Genomic DNA, 13,903 nt, shown 5'->3' on the forward strand with positions numbered 1-13,903 from the left:
AATTCAGTACTAGGGAAAACATTCACCTTCATGATACTCGGGGCAAAGCAGACATTGACATCCCAATTCACAGGCTGTCCAAAACTACTCACTCGCATAAAATTGGTTGTTTAAGATTATGTAATAAATTACCACATTCTGCACGGTCCACTCCTTTAAGTAATTTCAAAAGAAAAATGTATGATTGGTTAATAGAAAATCCATTTTATAATACCTCTGAATTCTTAGAAATGCATAATGTTAATATTAAGTTTGAGTAAAAGTTGTATGTTCATTTAGCCTTAGTAATATTAAGTACTAAATTATTATCAGTTGATGAAGCCTATTTCATTGTATATGGTCAATGGCAAATAAAGATTCTTGAGTGGGCGAGGTTGGCCTGTTCTGCTCACAATCTGACCAATCCTTCTCCTACTTGACCAGGGTTGCTTGTCTGTTTGGTCTTGAGGCGAATTCCTGTTCCTGGTCCAATCCCCCCCTCCATCCAGATTGGGCCGGACCTAGTTTTCCGACGTCAAGGTTGGGCACTTGTTCTTCAGGTGTCCCGTTCTTCCACACTGGTAGCACTTCCTAATGGAGTTAGTCTCTTCTGTAGCTTTGCTCTTGTGTTCCTCCTCCAAATGGGCGATGATTCTAGGTAGATCATCAAAGGATCTCTGTTGTAATACTTTCACTAGGGGGTTGAATCTTATCATGGAGTAGCTCTGTGATATCTGGTAAGATCTCATTCTCGCTTCTTCTGGGTTCAGGCAATTGAAGGGCTGGTACTTTTGTAGGACGAACGCGCGAGCTCTCATGCCGGTGGGTTGTGCCTCAGTCAGTAGTTTCCTTTTCACAGAGCTTTTCACCCTTCGGAATTAAACCTAGCAACAAATTCCCTCTTGAAATCTGTCCAGTTTAAATTTAAGCCCTTCAAGTTATTTCACCACGTAGCGGCTTGCCCCTTTAACCGTGGAGTGATGAGTTGAATGAAGATGTCCTCCAGTAGATTAGTCCTTCCTAGTAGACTGACCGATCCCTCGATGAAGCTACTCGGGTTCTCTTCCAGTCACCCGTGGAATTGCGGAAGGCACCCTCCGGTAAATTAGTCCTTCCTAGTAGACTGACCGATCCCTCGATGAAGCTAGTCGGGTTCTCTTCCATTCGCCCGTGGAATTGCGGAAGGCACTATAGTCACTTACGGGTCTAGGTGTCCTGTATTGCCGGTAAGGTTTGAGAGGTTTAGAGGCATGATGATAGGTCTGTTCGAGTCAATCTATCTTCTACTGCATGAAGGATGCTTTCTCTCATATTCTGCACATCTTCCTTGATGGTCGAAAACCGGTTTTATAACCTTCCTTCAACAGCAGAAATATGGCTCTCAAAATTTCCCTCAACGGCAGAGATATGGCTTTCAAAATATCCCTCAACGGTAGATATTCTCCCCTCAACCTGTTATTTTATGCCAGAAACCTCGATTTCCACCTCCTCCTTGAGGTTCGAGATGTCCCCTTCTAGCTTGCTTATCCTACTATCGATCTGTTCAACCTGTCCCAGTTTTGACCTGATGTCAAATATTACTGTGTTGATTGGTGACATCGCTAATTTGGGATGAAATATTGTCATCTACGGTTGAAATTTTTTATTCTAGGCATTGTAAATCTACGTGTACACTTGTGATATTTGTCCAGTTAAAACTACTAGCTTGAGAAATTTTGTCTGAAATTTGTCATTTACTTTCAAAATTTGGTGTGCAGTCTGTTCTGTTAGGCCACACTTGACGTCTGAAATTTTGTCATTTACTTTCGTAATTTGGTCTGCAATCTGTCCTGTTAGGAGAAAATTGATGTCTGAAATTTTGTCATTTACTTTCGTTAAGGTGGAATTAACTGGTGAATCAACGTGTTAGATTTTGTCATTGAGTGCATTATCATGGTCATTAAGTTAGAACACATTTTGGTAGTATTTACCTCCTCTTGCATGGCAAAGTCCATTGTTTTGTCCACCTCGATAAATAACTTTTCGGGATCTTCTCCTTTTTCAACAAGATCTTCTCATAACCGCGTCTTCAGTGATTGCATCTTGCCGTTCGTCGGAAGGTTTCTCGTTGCGAGTGCGTCTTTGAGTTGTTGTGCAGACATATTTTCTAGTGTCACTTGCATTTTGTTCTAACTTGCACTTACACTTGTATTCACTCAAAAATTATTCTTACGTCCTAATCACGGTCGCCAGTTGATGTCTCCACAAAGACGCACACAAAATGCTATCAGTTGTGTACACTATTTATTTACAAATGGTATTTACATCTTACACACACACTCTCTCTCTCTCATATGAACTGCCATCATAATACAAAACACTACTATAAAAGAATCAGAAGAAGACTGTAACAGATGCATGTCAACTACCAATTTAAAAAAAACCACTTCACATACTTCAAACACTTGCTACCACAACTTCCATACAAGTCTCATCAAAACAACTCCTGTTAAACAAGAACTAAACTCCACCATGATGACTGCCTCTCTATAAATGTTGCCTGGCCAGGCTTCTAGAAAAATATGACACAGCATATTCTCCCGTAAATTCTAGAGTATCCAATAGCATAGTTACAATGTAAGGTAGTTTCTACAAATGTCTAGTGCCAAAGATACATTATTCTGGATATTACAGTGTGTTGCACAATATTGTAGTGGATTACACATCATATATACAGGTAATAATAAATTATAACTATTAATTACGTGTTCTTACCTTAACTAAACTCATATTACAACACATGTTTCATGACATAACCTCACAAATAATACGATCGTCCGTACATAACTATGTAAATCATAATACTAATAAATGGATGTAAACACTTCATAGCCATACCTCACAAGTAATAATTATGATAATAATAATAATAATAATAATAATAATAATAATAATAATAATAATTCAAGCTCGATAATGGCATTATTTACCCATGGCTTAAGGAATATTGTTTTCAAGTTATATCAGTCTATTACACTTGCGTCAGTATGTAATGATTTTTGGTTTCAAGGATAATGTCTGGATGGGTAGGTGACTAATAGCCTACTAAAGAAGTATTAAAATTTACCTATTATAAAAATGCCATTTACAATAAGATACAAAATTTGAAAACTAGAAAAGCAGTTGGAATTGATAAGATTTCGGGGGATATACTAAAGACAATGGGTTGGGATATAGTACCGTATCTGAAGTACTTATGTGATTATTGTTTGCATGAAGGAGCTATACCAAATGAATGGATAGTTGCTATAGTAGCCCCTGTGTATAAAGGAAAGGGTGATAGACATAAAGCTAAAAAGTACAGGCCAGTCAGTTTGACAAGCATTACATGTACAATAAGCTTTGGGAAAGCATACCTGCCAAGAATTCAGGTTTTTCCATAAAATGTACGGATTTTGAGTGTGTTTTACGGTTGTACGGATGAACATATTTATTGTACAGATTTTGAATATCCACGCTTGGTTTCGCTTTCTGCGGTCAAATTGGATTTGTTTGATTTTTTTTATAGTAGCTGGTAATATGAGATACAGTGTTTGAAATTCGACCGGGAAATGTATAATCACGTTATCAATTATCACCATGCTTTTGTCACCTGTTCTACCTCAGCTGCTTCTTCATTCAATGAGATGTTCTCAAGTAGCAGGCTGCAATTTTGAAGAAAAGAAATCTGTGAAAAGTAGCAGGCTGTGAATTTATATAAAAACATTTTAGTGACTGCGTTGTGCTTCTTAGCAGCTGAAAGGATTTGTTTGTGTGCGTGTGTAACATTGACAGTAGTTCTGAAACTCGTGGAATTGTGTGACAAATTTCTAAGTGATTTAGTAATGTTTGTAATGAGTTCAACTAAAAAACGATATTATCAGTCTTTTTGGAAGGCATATTCTGCTTAATTTCCTTGTTTTATACGATCACGGAAAGTGTTCGCAGTGTTAAGTGAAAACAGATGAGAACTCATTAAGATGTAACTTTGTGTATTTAATTTCAGGGGTGATCATAACATATGCAGTAAAACCTCGATACATCGTATTTCAGGCGACAGGGAGAAAATGACGATGGATGCGGGAAAACTATAAATGTGGGCAACATAAAAAATAGGGGGAAAGCAAAATAATAAAATACGGGTACTGTATTGGGACATTTTTCCTTATGTAATATATTATTATTATAGAAACTACAACAATAATGGTGTGTGGCCTCCGGAGCCGGGTGCATGTCTTCCAAGTTGTCACGTGATAGGCGATCTACGCGCATATGAAAATGCGGCCCTACCTAAGATGAATTCTAATGTTTAATTCGGCAAACAGACTGCCCCTGAACCGTTGAAATTAACGAAGGAAAATTAAAATCCTCTACCCAATCGAGACCGCTTGAACCAAAGGCTAACCATTTAGCTCATACTATTAACGTTTCCACACAGACGAACGCGAGATGCTGTCAGTTGGTATAATTAATTTTATTCACATATATTCGCAAATTAACACACACATAACCTTAATCACATTACGAAAACACTTCACTTCGCGAATATCAACACAACCGCCATTATTAAAAAACAACTGAATAACATAGCACATTGCATGTTAGACCAGGATATATACTTGCTACACCATAACTCTACTAAACAACTACTAACTAATGACTTACTTCAGTAACTCCAGTAACTAACTGCACCGTCAAGATCGTCTCCTTATATATGTGCCTGGCCAGACTTCTAGAAAGTTACATTACAAAATATATCTTTGTGAAAATTCTAGAGTGCGTAATACACAGTTTATAATGTATAGAATATTCTCAATCATTCTCGTGCCTATACCATTCCGGAAGTTACAGTGTGTTTCACCAATATGGATTACAATTTTTATATGAGGGCAGGTCAGAAAATAAGTTGCACTTCCCAGTTATGGCCACTTATTACACCACTTATACAACAGCAACATGACTATAACGACATACACTGTAACATCACTTTTCCACATAGTTTCCAAGAGACTCCAAACATTTCTGCGAACACACAACCAACTAGTCGATGCTGGATGCATAGGAATTTCCTCCAGCATTCTGCAACCACTCGGAGACAGCGGCCTTCACCTCCTCATCGGCCTGGAAACGTCGACCACCGAGTTCCGTTTTGAGCTTACCGAACAGATAAAAGTCACATGGCGCTAGGTCGGGACTGTAGGGTGGATGTTGCCAGACCTCCCACTTGAAATGCTGCAGCAGTTCTCTCATTTGACGGGCCTTGTGAGGTGTTGCGTCGTGCAACAAAATCACACCGGCGCTCAATATCCCCCGGCGCTTCTCTTTAATCGCTTTACGCAACCGGTGCAACGTTTGACAATACGACGCTGCGTTTATCGTCTCTTTCGGCATGAATTCCACGTGCAGCAAACCCTCCATGTCAAAGAACACTGTCGCCATAACCTTACTGGCTGAAGGTTGAACCTTGGCCTTCTTTCGTTGTGGTGATGAGGGGTGCACCCATTCCATTGATGTTTGCTTAGTTTCGGGGGTGAAGTGGTGGACCCACGTTTCGTCGCCTGTGGCGATTCACCGCAGAAACCCGTTGCTGTCTGCAGCATAGCGTTGCAAAAATGCCAGGGAGGATTGGAAACGTTGTCCCTTGTGCTCATCGGTGAGAAGACGTGGGACCCATCTTTGACACAGCTTACGATATCCAAGGTCCTCGTGAACAGTGGCGAACACACTGCCATACTATATGTTCAGCTGCGTCATGATTTCTCTCATTTTAATGCGCCGGTTCTGTCTAATGATCGCATTCACACTGTTGACCTTTGCACGGGTCCTGGGCGTTGCGGGACTGCTTTCGCGTTGGTTGTCCGTGATATCCGTGCGTCCGGCTTCGAATTGCTGACGCCACTTTATGATACCTTGCCGGGAAATGGCCCGCTCCCCATACACAGCACTAATTTCACGATGAATGTCCGTGCGATTCTTCCTTTTGGCACATAGGAATCAGATTGTCGCACGCACCTCATATTTGGAGTGAACGTCCAGTTGACGCGCCATTGCACTTGGCCGCTATTCACACAATACTAGACGAGACACCACAGCGACCTGCCTAACAGATGTGTGGGCAGTGTCTGTCCCTTTCTCCGCTGTGCCCACGTTTGCGACAAGCAGCGCGCTGCTGCGGCGCATTAGTGCAACTAACCTTTTGATCCACCTACGTATATAGGTAAGAATACATTATAATATTAATTTACAGGTATTTGCTAGTGGCTTTACGTCTCACCGCCACAGATAGGTCTTATGGTGACGATGGGATAGGGAAGGCCTAGGAGTTGGAAGGAAGCAGCTGTGGCCTTAATTAAGGAACAGCCCCAGCATTTGCCTTGTGTGAAAGTGGGAAACCACGGAAATTTACAGGTATTTACATTAACGGATCTGATATCAATGCCTATGTACAACACGTCTCATGACATAACCTCACACACAATATGATCATTTGACTACATAAATAATAATACTCCTAATACTAAATGGATGTACATCACTCAATAACCATACATACAAGTAATAATAATAATAATAATAATAATAATAATAATAATAATAATAATAATAATAATAATCGTAAATTAATAATAATTCAAGCTCGATATTTGCATTAGTTACCCATGGGTGAGAGAACATTGTTTTCAAGTTATACTGTGACCGTTCACAACGTCACCAATAGTACGTCATGATACCCAGGAGATGAAATACGCTGTTTTCTGCGTCATTCTACGATAAAAATTGTCCAAGTTAGGATTTTTCCACCCGATCCGGGAACCGAATGACAATACGCTGACTCACGCGACCCAACTCTAGTTGCTGGTAATTATCATCGAGGCATTGCAGGAGCGCTTGTACTTGAAGTTTTCTCACTCCAACCGCAAGCGAGATGAAGAGAGACGCGTTATAATGTGACTGAGAATCTAGGTCACTAGTAGAGCTCATGGAGGATACCCAACCTAAGAACTAGCATTATACCGTAATTCCCTTGTCCATTCACCACTACCAACTCACCGAATTCAATTGTTTTTAACAAGACAATACAAATTGCACAATACTTAGAGGATAGTCACATGTAAACATTCATTTGAATCAGATAATTTTACACATAATTATGAAGCAGAGAAGTGCTCTACATAATTGAAAGAACGGTAATTATGCCATAAACAAGGGTGCGCCATAATGGTTACCAGATTTTGGGTCTTGACCACGGTAGCAAGCTCAAGGATTCCTCTAGCACTTGTCAATGCCCATAGACAGAGACCAAAGGACGCTTCTAAGATTACTCGAGAATCCATGAGGCAATTTTAATAAGATTCACCCAGTGAAAATGGGAGTACAGAGCCCTGTTTCATAAAACTAACTAATAATATTAGCTAATAATATTGGAACTCATAAAAATAATTATTAGTTAACCAAATTCTGTTTCATAAAGATTTACACATGTCTAATAAAATACCTCCACTAATAATATTAGTTCATTAGTCAGCTGATACAAATGGAGGTTAGAATCGTTGGGTTTGTTCCTAGCAGTAGGCTAATGCTTGACTACAACCAACTATTAATCCACATGTTCAAAAGGCTCACTTGATATTTTCGTTATTGTGACTTCAGTACATATGAAAATGGATAAAAGAAGTAAAAAATAGACAGCATTGTGAAACATGTTAAATCTGAAAAACACGAGGGTAAGCGACGTGATAACGAAAGTTCAATGCCTGCTGCTAGTCCGTCTCAAAGAAAGTAATCTTCTGTGCTTATACGGTTAGATAGTTGTAAAAGACGAAAAATTTCCAGAGATAACTTCTCGCAACGTACAGTTGAAGTATTTGCCAAAGCAAATATACTTCTGGAAAAGCTGGAAAACAAAGAGCTAAGAGCCTGGGTTACTGAGAACTCTACGTGAAGTATATTTACCATGTAAGTTTCCATTTCATTGATCGGGTACGGTTTAGGTATTAAAACATCAAAACCACGCGCAAAATTGAACGATACCGAATTTGAGTGCGATTTCCATATCGAAATATCTTACCCGGACCCAATTAATCCAGTAATTTTAAATTATATTGTTATAATTTGAGGTCATTCTTCCTTTCTAGAAGTTGCATCTGACCACCAGAAAAGAACAGCAGAGGCTCTAGTGGGGAAGAACATCAACACACTCTGTGATGAAACTACAGATAGAATAGGCCATTGTGTTTTTATCATCACATTCCAAGTCCCAGCTGGATTGAAAAGAGAGCTGCACGTTGTTACTGTGAACTATCTTGATGCAGGAAATGCTACAGTCTGCTCTCCTGCTGATTTAGAAACTCTGCGCAGTTATAGTGTCCCATATGATGCAGTTAAAGTGTTTGTTAGTGACAGTGTCCTGTACATGACCCGGTGTTATGAAACGTGAAGTGTGGTCATAAGGGATCATTTCATGCATGTACAGTGCTGGGCACATAAGATCAGCTTGGTTGGGAATAGTTGGGTTGCAGTGATGACAGATTTAAATCATGTGGTTGCGTTGGTAAAGTCTGCATTTTTGAACACAAGGAAGCGAAAATATAATTATTTACAATTCTTAACATCAAAATATGGTGTTTCAAAGGAAGCAAAGCTTTTTCTTGCACCTGTCATAACCCGATGGAATAGCTGGTTTCAGGCTGTCTTCTATTTGAGTGCTTACTTTACTGATGTTGTTACATTTTTCAAGATGCCTGACATGAACGACATCAACAACTGTGGTATTAAGTACCTGACTGATCTGAGCGACCCAGTATCCAGTATTCGGGAGACAGTAGGTTCGAACCCCACTGTCGGCAGCCCTGAAAATGGTTTTCCGTGGTTTCCCATTTTCGCACCAGGCAAATGCTGGGGCTGTACCTTAATTAAGGCCACGGCTGCTTCCTTCCCACTCCTAGCCCTTCCCTGTCCCATCGTCGCCATAAGACCTATCTGAGTCGGTGCGACGTAAAGCAATTAAAAAAAAAAAAAAACGATCTGAGTGACCGAGAAGTGAATAGGCTTTCACTCCCACATGGTTTTTGTCACAGATCATGCAGCTGGATTGGTTGACCTCCTTACTGAACCTAAAGGTTCTCTGTATCCCACCTCTCATCTCCTTTACCCCAAACTGCATAACCTTGATGCCAGTCTTACCTTCATTTGTGAGGGGAATTTTTCTGCTGCAACTAATGATGCTTTGATTAAGCTCACTCCTCTACAGCAGGCTGCATGTAGAGACACATTTGTCAAAGCTGCTCATTCTTCACAGTGCAAGCTAGCCACATTGAAAGATAAAGACCCCAACCATAAGCATTTTGTGTCAATTTCTAAAGCTTTGTATCTGTTACGGGGATACCCGTGAAGCAGAAAGAGGTTAAAGAAGGTACTGGGGTGAATGGGTCTATCTACAATATCAAAATTAATTTAAAATTTGAACTGAAGGTTATATTTTTTCAGAAAACAACAACTTAACAATTTTCACTTGGTGAACATAAAAACATATCAGGTACAAAAATAATCTTGAAACAGGACTAGGAAAGTCCAAGATTAGTGATTTTTACAGGTTCCTGGGCTTCATGCCCCTTGTTTTACAATTCGTGAGCTCCCCGCTCAAATTTACAAAAATGAGCACTAATTTAGTCAAGGGCAGAAATAACCTAATTCAAAGAGCACTTGCTCCCAAAATGCAATTTCAGAGGCACTTGTTAATTTTACAAAAACTTTGAAAAAGAGCCAACAGGCTCTCAGTTTTCCAAGCCTACTTAAGGCAACATCGACTTACAATCACTGGCCTCTCAAGGCACAACTTACAATTTGGAAATAATTTTATACAGGGGTATTTAATACCCATCCTACAGGGCCTTCATGGAAAAGAACAGGTTAAATAACTGGCCCAAACACAAAAGGAATGGAGGCATACACTGCGCTCCAAGATAATGAAAACCTAAAAACCTAAAGGGCTCTAGCCAATGAAACAGGGGCTATTCCCAAACTACTGAGGTGACTCGTATAGAAATTACTTTAACACATTACAGAAGGAAAAACAGTTTCAAAACATAGTCACCTCAAACCAAGATGAAGGGGAGCTCTAAAGGGTAACTCACTCTCTATCCCCGATTTATAATTAAAGATTTTATGAAGCCAAAAGAGAAGTTACATTTTATAAAAGTAGGTTATATAGTAAAGATTCAGACCTTCCCCTTCAGAATAATTTGCGGAGGTAGCAAGAAAGAATGAAGTTATGTGGCCATTACCTTGTAGATGTTCTAGCTGCCGACGAAAGAGGCTGCCCACCTCCTGCTTAAACGCACACACTCTCGTAAAGACGATGATCAATTGGCCAAGAAACGTGAAAAGCTGCAGTTTATAAACCCTCAGGGAAGGTTCGAGATCATTCAAGATTAATCAGGACACACCCTCTTAAATTTTATTGGCAAATATACAAAGTGAACAAGAAATGCGGGATTGGTTGAAAATTAATTACCAAAATTAGTGATTGGCTAGATTCAGAACTGGCAGAAAGAAAAGGAAGTATTGCCAACCCAAAAATACGTGAACACAGATCAGTTATTGACAACCTAGAAATACAAAACTTCTTTAAATTATAAGTTCTTTCACTTTGCACCAAAGTGCATGATCATATAATTTTGAGTAGTGTCATCTATGGAAGAATGTCCAAACTTCTTGATGAATGGCAAATAAAACAAGCAGAAATTCAGTCAGTTTAGGAAACTTCACAACAAAACAATTACTTAATTTTTCAGTGGTGACATCTTCTGATTAAAGTTCTAAGTTCCTGTTGTAGTAGTTTCCACTTTTGTTCGATAGGGGAGTTTATTAAGGCACTAATTTTGAATGCGCGGCGTTGAGGTGTACCTCCCGGTACAGTATCCAAAAAATATAATTTTGAAGAACACTGATAAATTAGATGAGCTTGAGAAATTGTTTGGAATAACAGTTCTCTCACGAAACGATATCTGGTCTGGTTACTGTTCTCTGAAACACGCAATTCAAACCCAGATGAAAGAAAGTGAAAAATGGTATGTCATGTTTGCATTAATTGCAGTTCAGACAGAGTTCAGCATATTTGCTAAATACTGTCTTGAGTTGTTGTGGACCCCAACGAACAATGTAGATAGCGAGCACGTGTTGTCTCATTACAACACAGTGGTTACAGACAGACGGTGCAATTTGAAAAAAAGCAATGCCGAAGTACTGACAATGCTTTCGTTTGAACAATGAATTTGTATTGTGTGTGAACCAAGGACAGTAACTGCATTTCATAAACTTGGAATAGTTAAAATTAATAATGCCATGCGATTATTTTAACTTTGTAAATAGATGCTAATTTTGGAAAAATAGATGCTAATTTTGAAACAAATAGATGCCAATTTTTCAGGTCCCTAGTAAGTATCTAGGTGTTAATATAAGGAAAGATCTTCATTGGGGTAATCACATAAATGGGATTGAAAATAAAGTTTACAGATCTCTGCACATGATTATATTTAGGGGTTGTAGTAAGGATTTAAAGGACAGGAGAACCAGAAACAATCCAAAGAAAAGCAGCTCGATTTGTTCTGGGCGATGTCCAACGATAGAGTAGCGTTACAAAAATGTTATATTAACTTAGTTGAAACCAAAAAGCATGGCTTCCAACTTAACAGAAAGTTAGTGTGTCAGGGCTCTGTACTTCCGTTCCATCACATACCAACCATTTAGGTCATTTAAATCTTCTTCGAAATATTTTTGTGATCACAGATTGTGTCAGGATCATGATTAGTGGCAAATTTTGCTTACCAGGGTTGAGTATAAATACAGTAACATATTCCTTCCTTTATTCCTAGCAACAACATAAATAAACATTCCCATGCAGAGATCAAAGATGTACAGCCTCTACTCTACTCGACTCTTGAATAATCTTTTTCTTCATGTGTGACATTCCTGCTTTCAAGTTTCTTACCAGTAATGCTCAAATTTCAAGTATGATTATTCTGAATATACTGAATTTTCAAATGATTTATAATTAATTTTATGATACATTCTGTATTTCATGTTTTATAGAAGGTATTGCTGTGTTAACATTTATAATTGGATGTTTAACCATTTTCTGCTTTCTTTCCTCCAGGAGAGTGGTGCAGATTGTGTGAAATTTCAAAAAACTTGCCTGACTGAGAAGTTTAATTACAAGGCTTTACAGCGACCGTACAGTGGACCAAATTCATGGGGTAGTACATATGGTGAGCACAAAGCTCATCTAGAATTTTCTGACAGTCAGTTTTATGAATTGCAGAGATATGCTACTGAGGAAGTTGGAATTGTTTTCACTGCATCAGCAATGGATTTGGTAATTAAATTCAATTGACTGTCTGTGTTTTTTATTATCACATAAAATCAGCATGAGGAAAATATTGTTAGGAAGAGAGATTTTCCTTGGCATTGCCTGGATAATTAACCACTTAACTTGAACAACATGATGCAAAAATTTAAAGTTTTGATATGACATCTATCAGTACAAAGATGATGTATACAGATATGCATTGAGTGGCCAAAAGTCACAGGAAGGGGAATCCCATTAGAAAATGTGCCGTGTATGACCCCTGAGTGTTGTGGTTAGCTGCAGCATACCTGAGCAGTCTGTCACAGACACCAGCGTCTTGAAGATGGCAACACACCGCAAGTTAACTGACTTTGAACTTGGTATGATCATCAGCGCACAGTGCATGGGTCATAGCATTGCGGAGATTACACGTGAATTCGGATTTCCGTGGTCAAGTGTGTCGAGGGTGGATCTTCAATATCGCAGAGGGAATGTTACCACCCGCATAAACCGCCGCACGGGAAGACCACAGGTGTTTCACAAACGGACATCACGTCGCCTCTGCAGAACCATACTGGGCGGTTGATGGGATACTGTGAGTCAGATCACCACCCAATTGAATGTTGGGAGTCAGAAACCCATTTCTACCAGGACTGTAAGGAGGCAACTGCACCGCATAGGCTTTACCAGCCGATGACCAACTCATGTCCCTTTGCTGACACCTCAACACAGAGCTTTGATACGGGTCGTTGGACAAGTCCAAGTTCGATAATTGAGAGCAGGTTAAGAGAGCAATAATAATAATAATAATAATAATAATAATAATAATAATAATAATAATAATAAACAGTTATTATAGCAAGAACATGCAGTAGAAAATCATAAGGCCAGAGGGTTCTGGGAATGTAGAGTGTGGCAACGACAAATGTAGTTAAAGGAAATGATAGTTTCAGTAACAGCAGTTACTTTTACTTCAATAAATATACTGTGTACATTTCCGACCAGTGGGGGATAACAACTAACAATTGCAGGAATAATTTCCAATGCAATTTTAAGATAAGTTACACAAAAATGTTAGCCCAGGATGCTTAGGTGATTACATTACAAAAAAAGGGTGATGAAAACACTAATATGCCAGGGGAATATATTTGGTCAATAAATAAGTGCTATATAAATTTAGGCAAGAAAATAAACTAATTTAACATGATCAACAATCAAATTAACTAAAAATTGCTAGACAAATAATGAAGTAGAAGCTAAAGTTGTTAAATTCTTATACAAAATATCTTAAGGATCTATATACTGTGAATGATACAATTTTTTTTTAGCAAGATATAAGATAGGCTGGGGAATGGAGGAAGTTAGGAAACCGAGAGACACGACCAGAAAATTTTGTTGTTCGATGCACGAAGCAATGAGTCCAATACACACAAATATTTGCATAATATGTTAAAGGTTATAACAGTTTGAATGCACTGAATGACAATGTGAGCCCTAGAGTAATTTAAAAAGTCTGTAGCTCATTGACACAATGAAAAATAATGGCCTGTAAGTCGATGA

The 13,903-nt window shown here is 38.8% G+C and overlaps 1 protein-coding gene across 3 annotated transcripts in view; it reads left to right on the plus strand.

Annotated features, from left to right (window-relative positions):
• The window catches only part of NANS (N-acetylneuraminic acid synthase), a 101,647-nt gene that overhangs the window by 45,982 nt on the left and 41,762 nt on the right, over window positions 1–13,903 (plus strand). For all 3 annotated transcript variants that reach the window (XM_067139160.2, XM_067139162.2, XM_067139161.2), the window contains exon 3: window positions 12,152–12,370. In XM_067139160.2, coding sequence (XP_066995261.2) covers window positions 12,152–12,370 — 219 coding nt within the window. The remainder of the gene's footprint in view (window positions 1–12,151; window positions 12,371–13,903) is intronic.

This window comes from Anabrus simplex, chromosome 2 (assembly GCF_040414725.1).
Source record: "Anabrus simplex isolate iqAnaSimp1 chromosome 2, ASM4041472v1, whole genome shotgun sequence".
NCBI classification, from domain to species: Eukaryota; Metazoa; Arthropoda; class Insecta; order Orthoptera; family Tettigoniidae; genus Anabrus; species Anabrus simplex.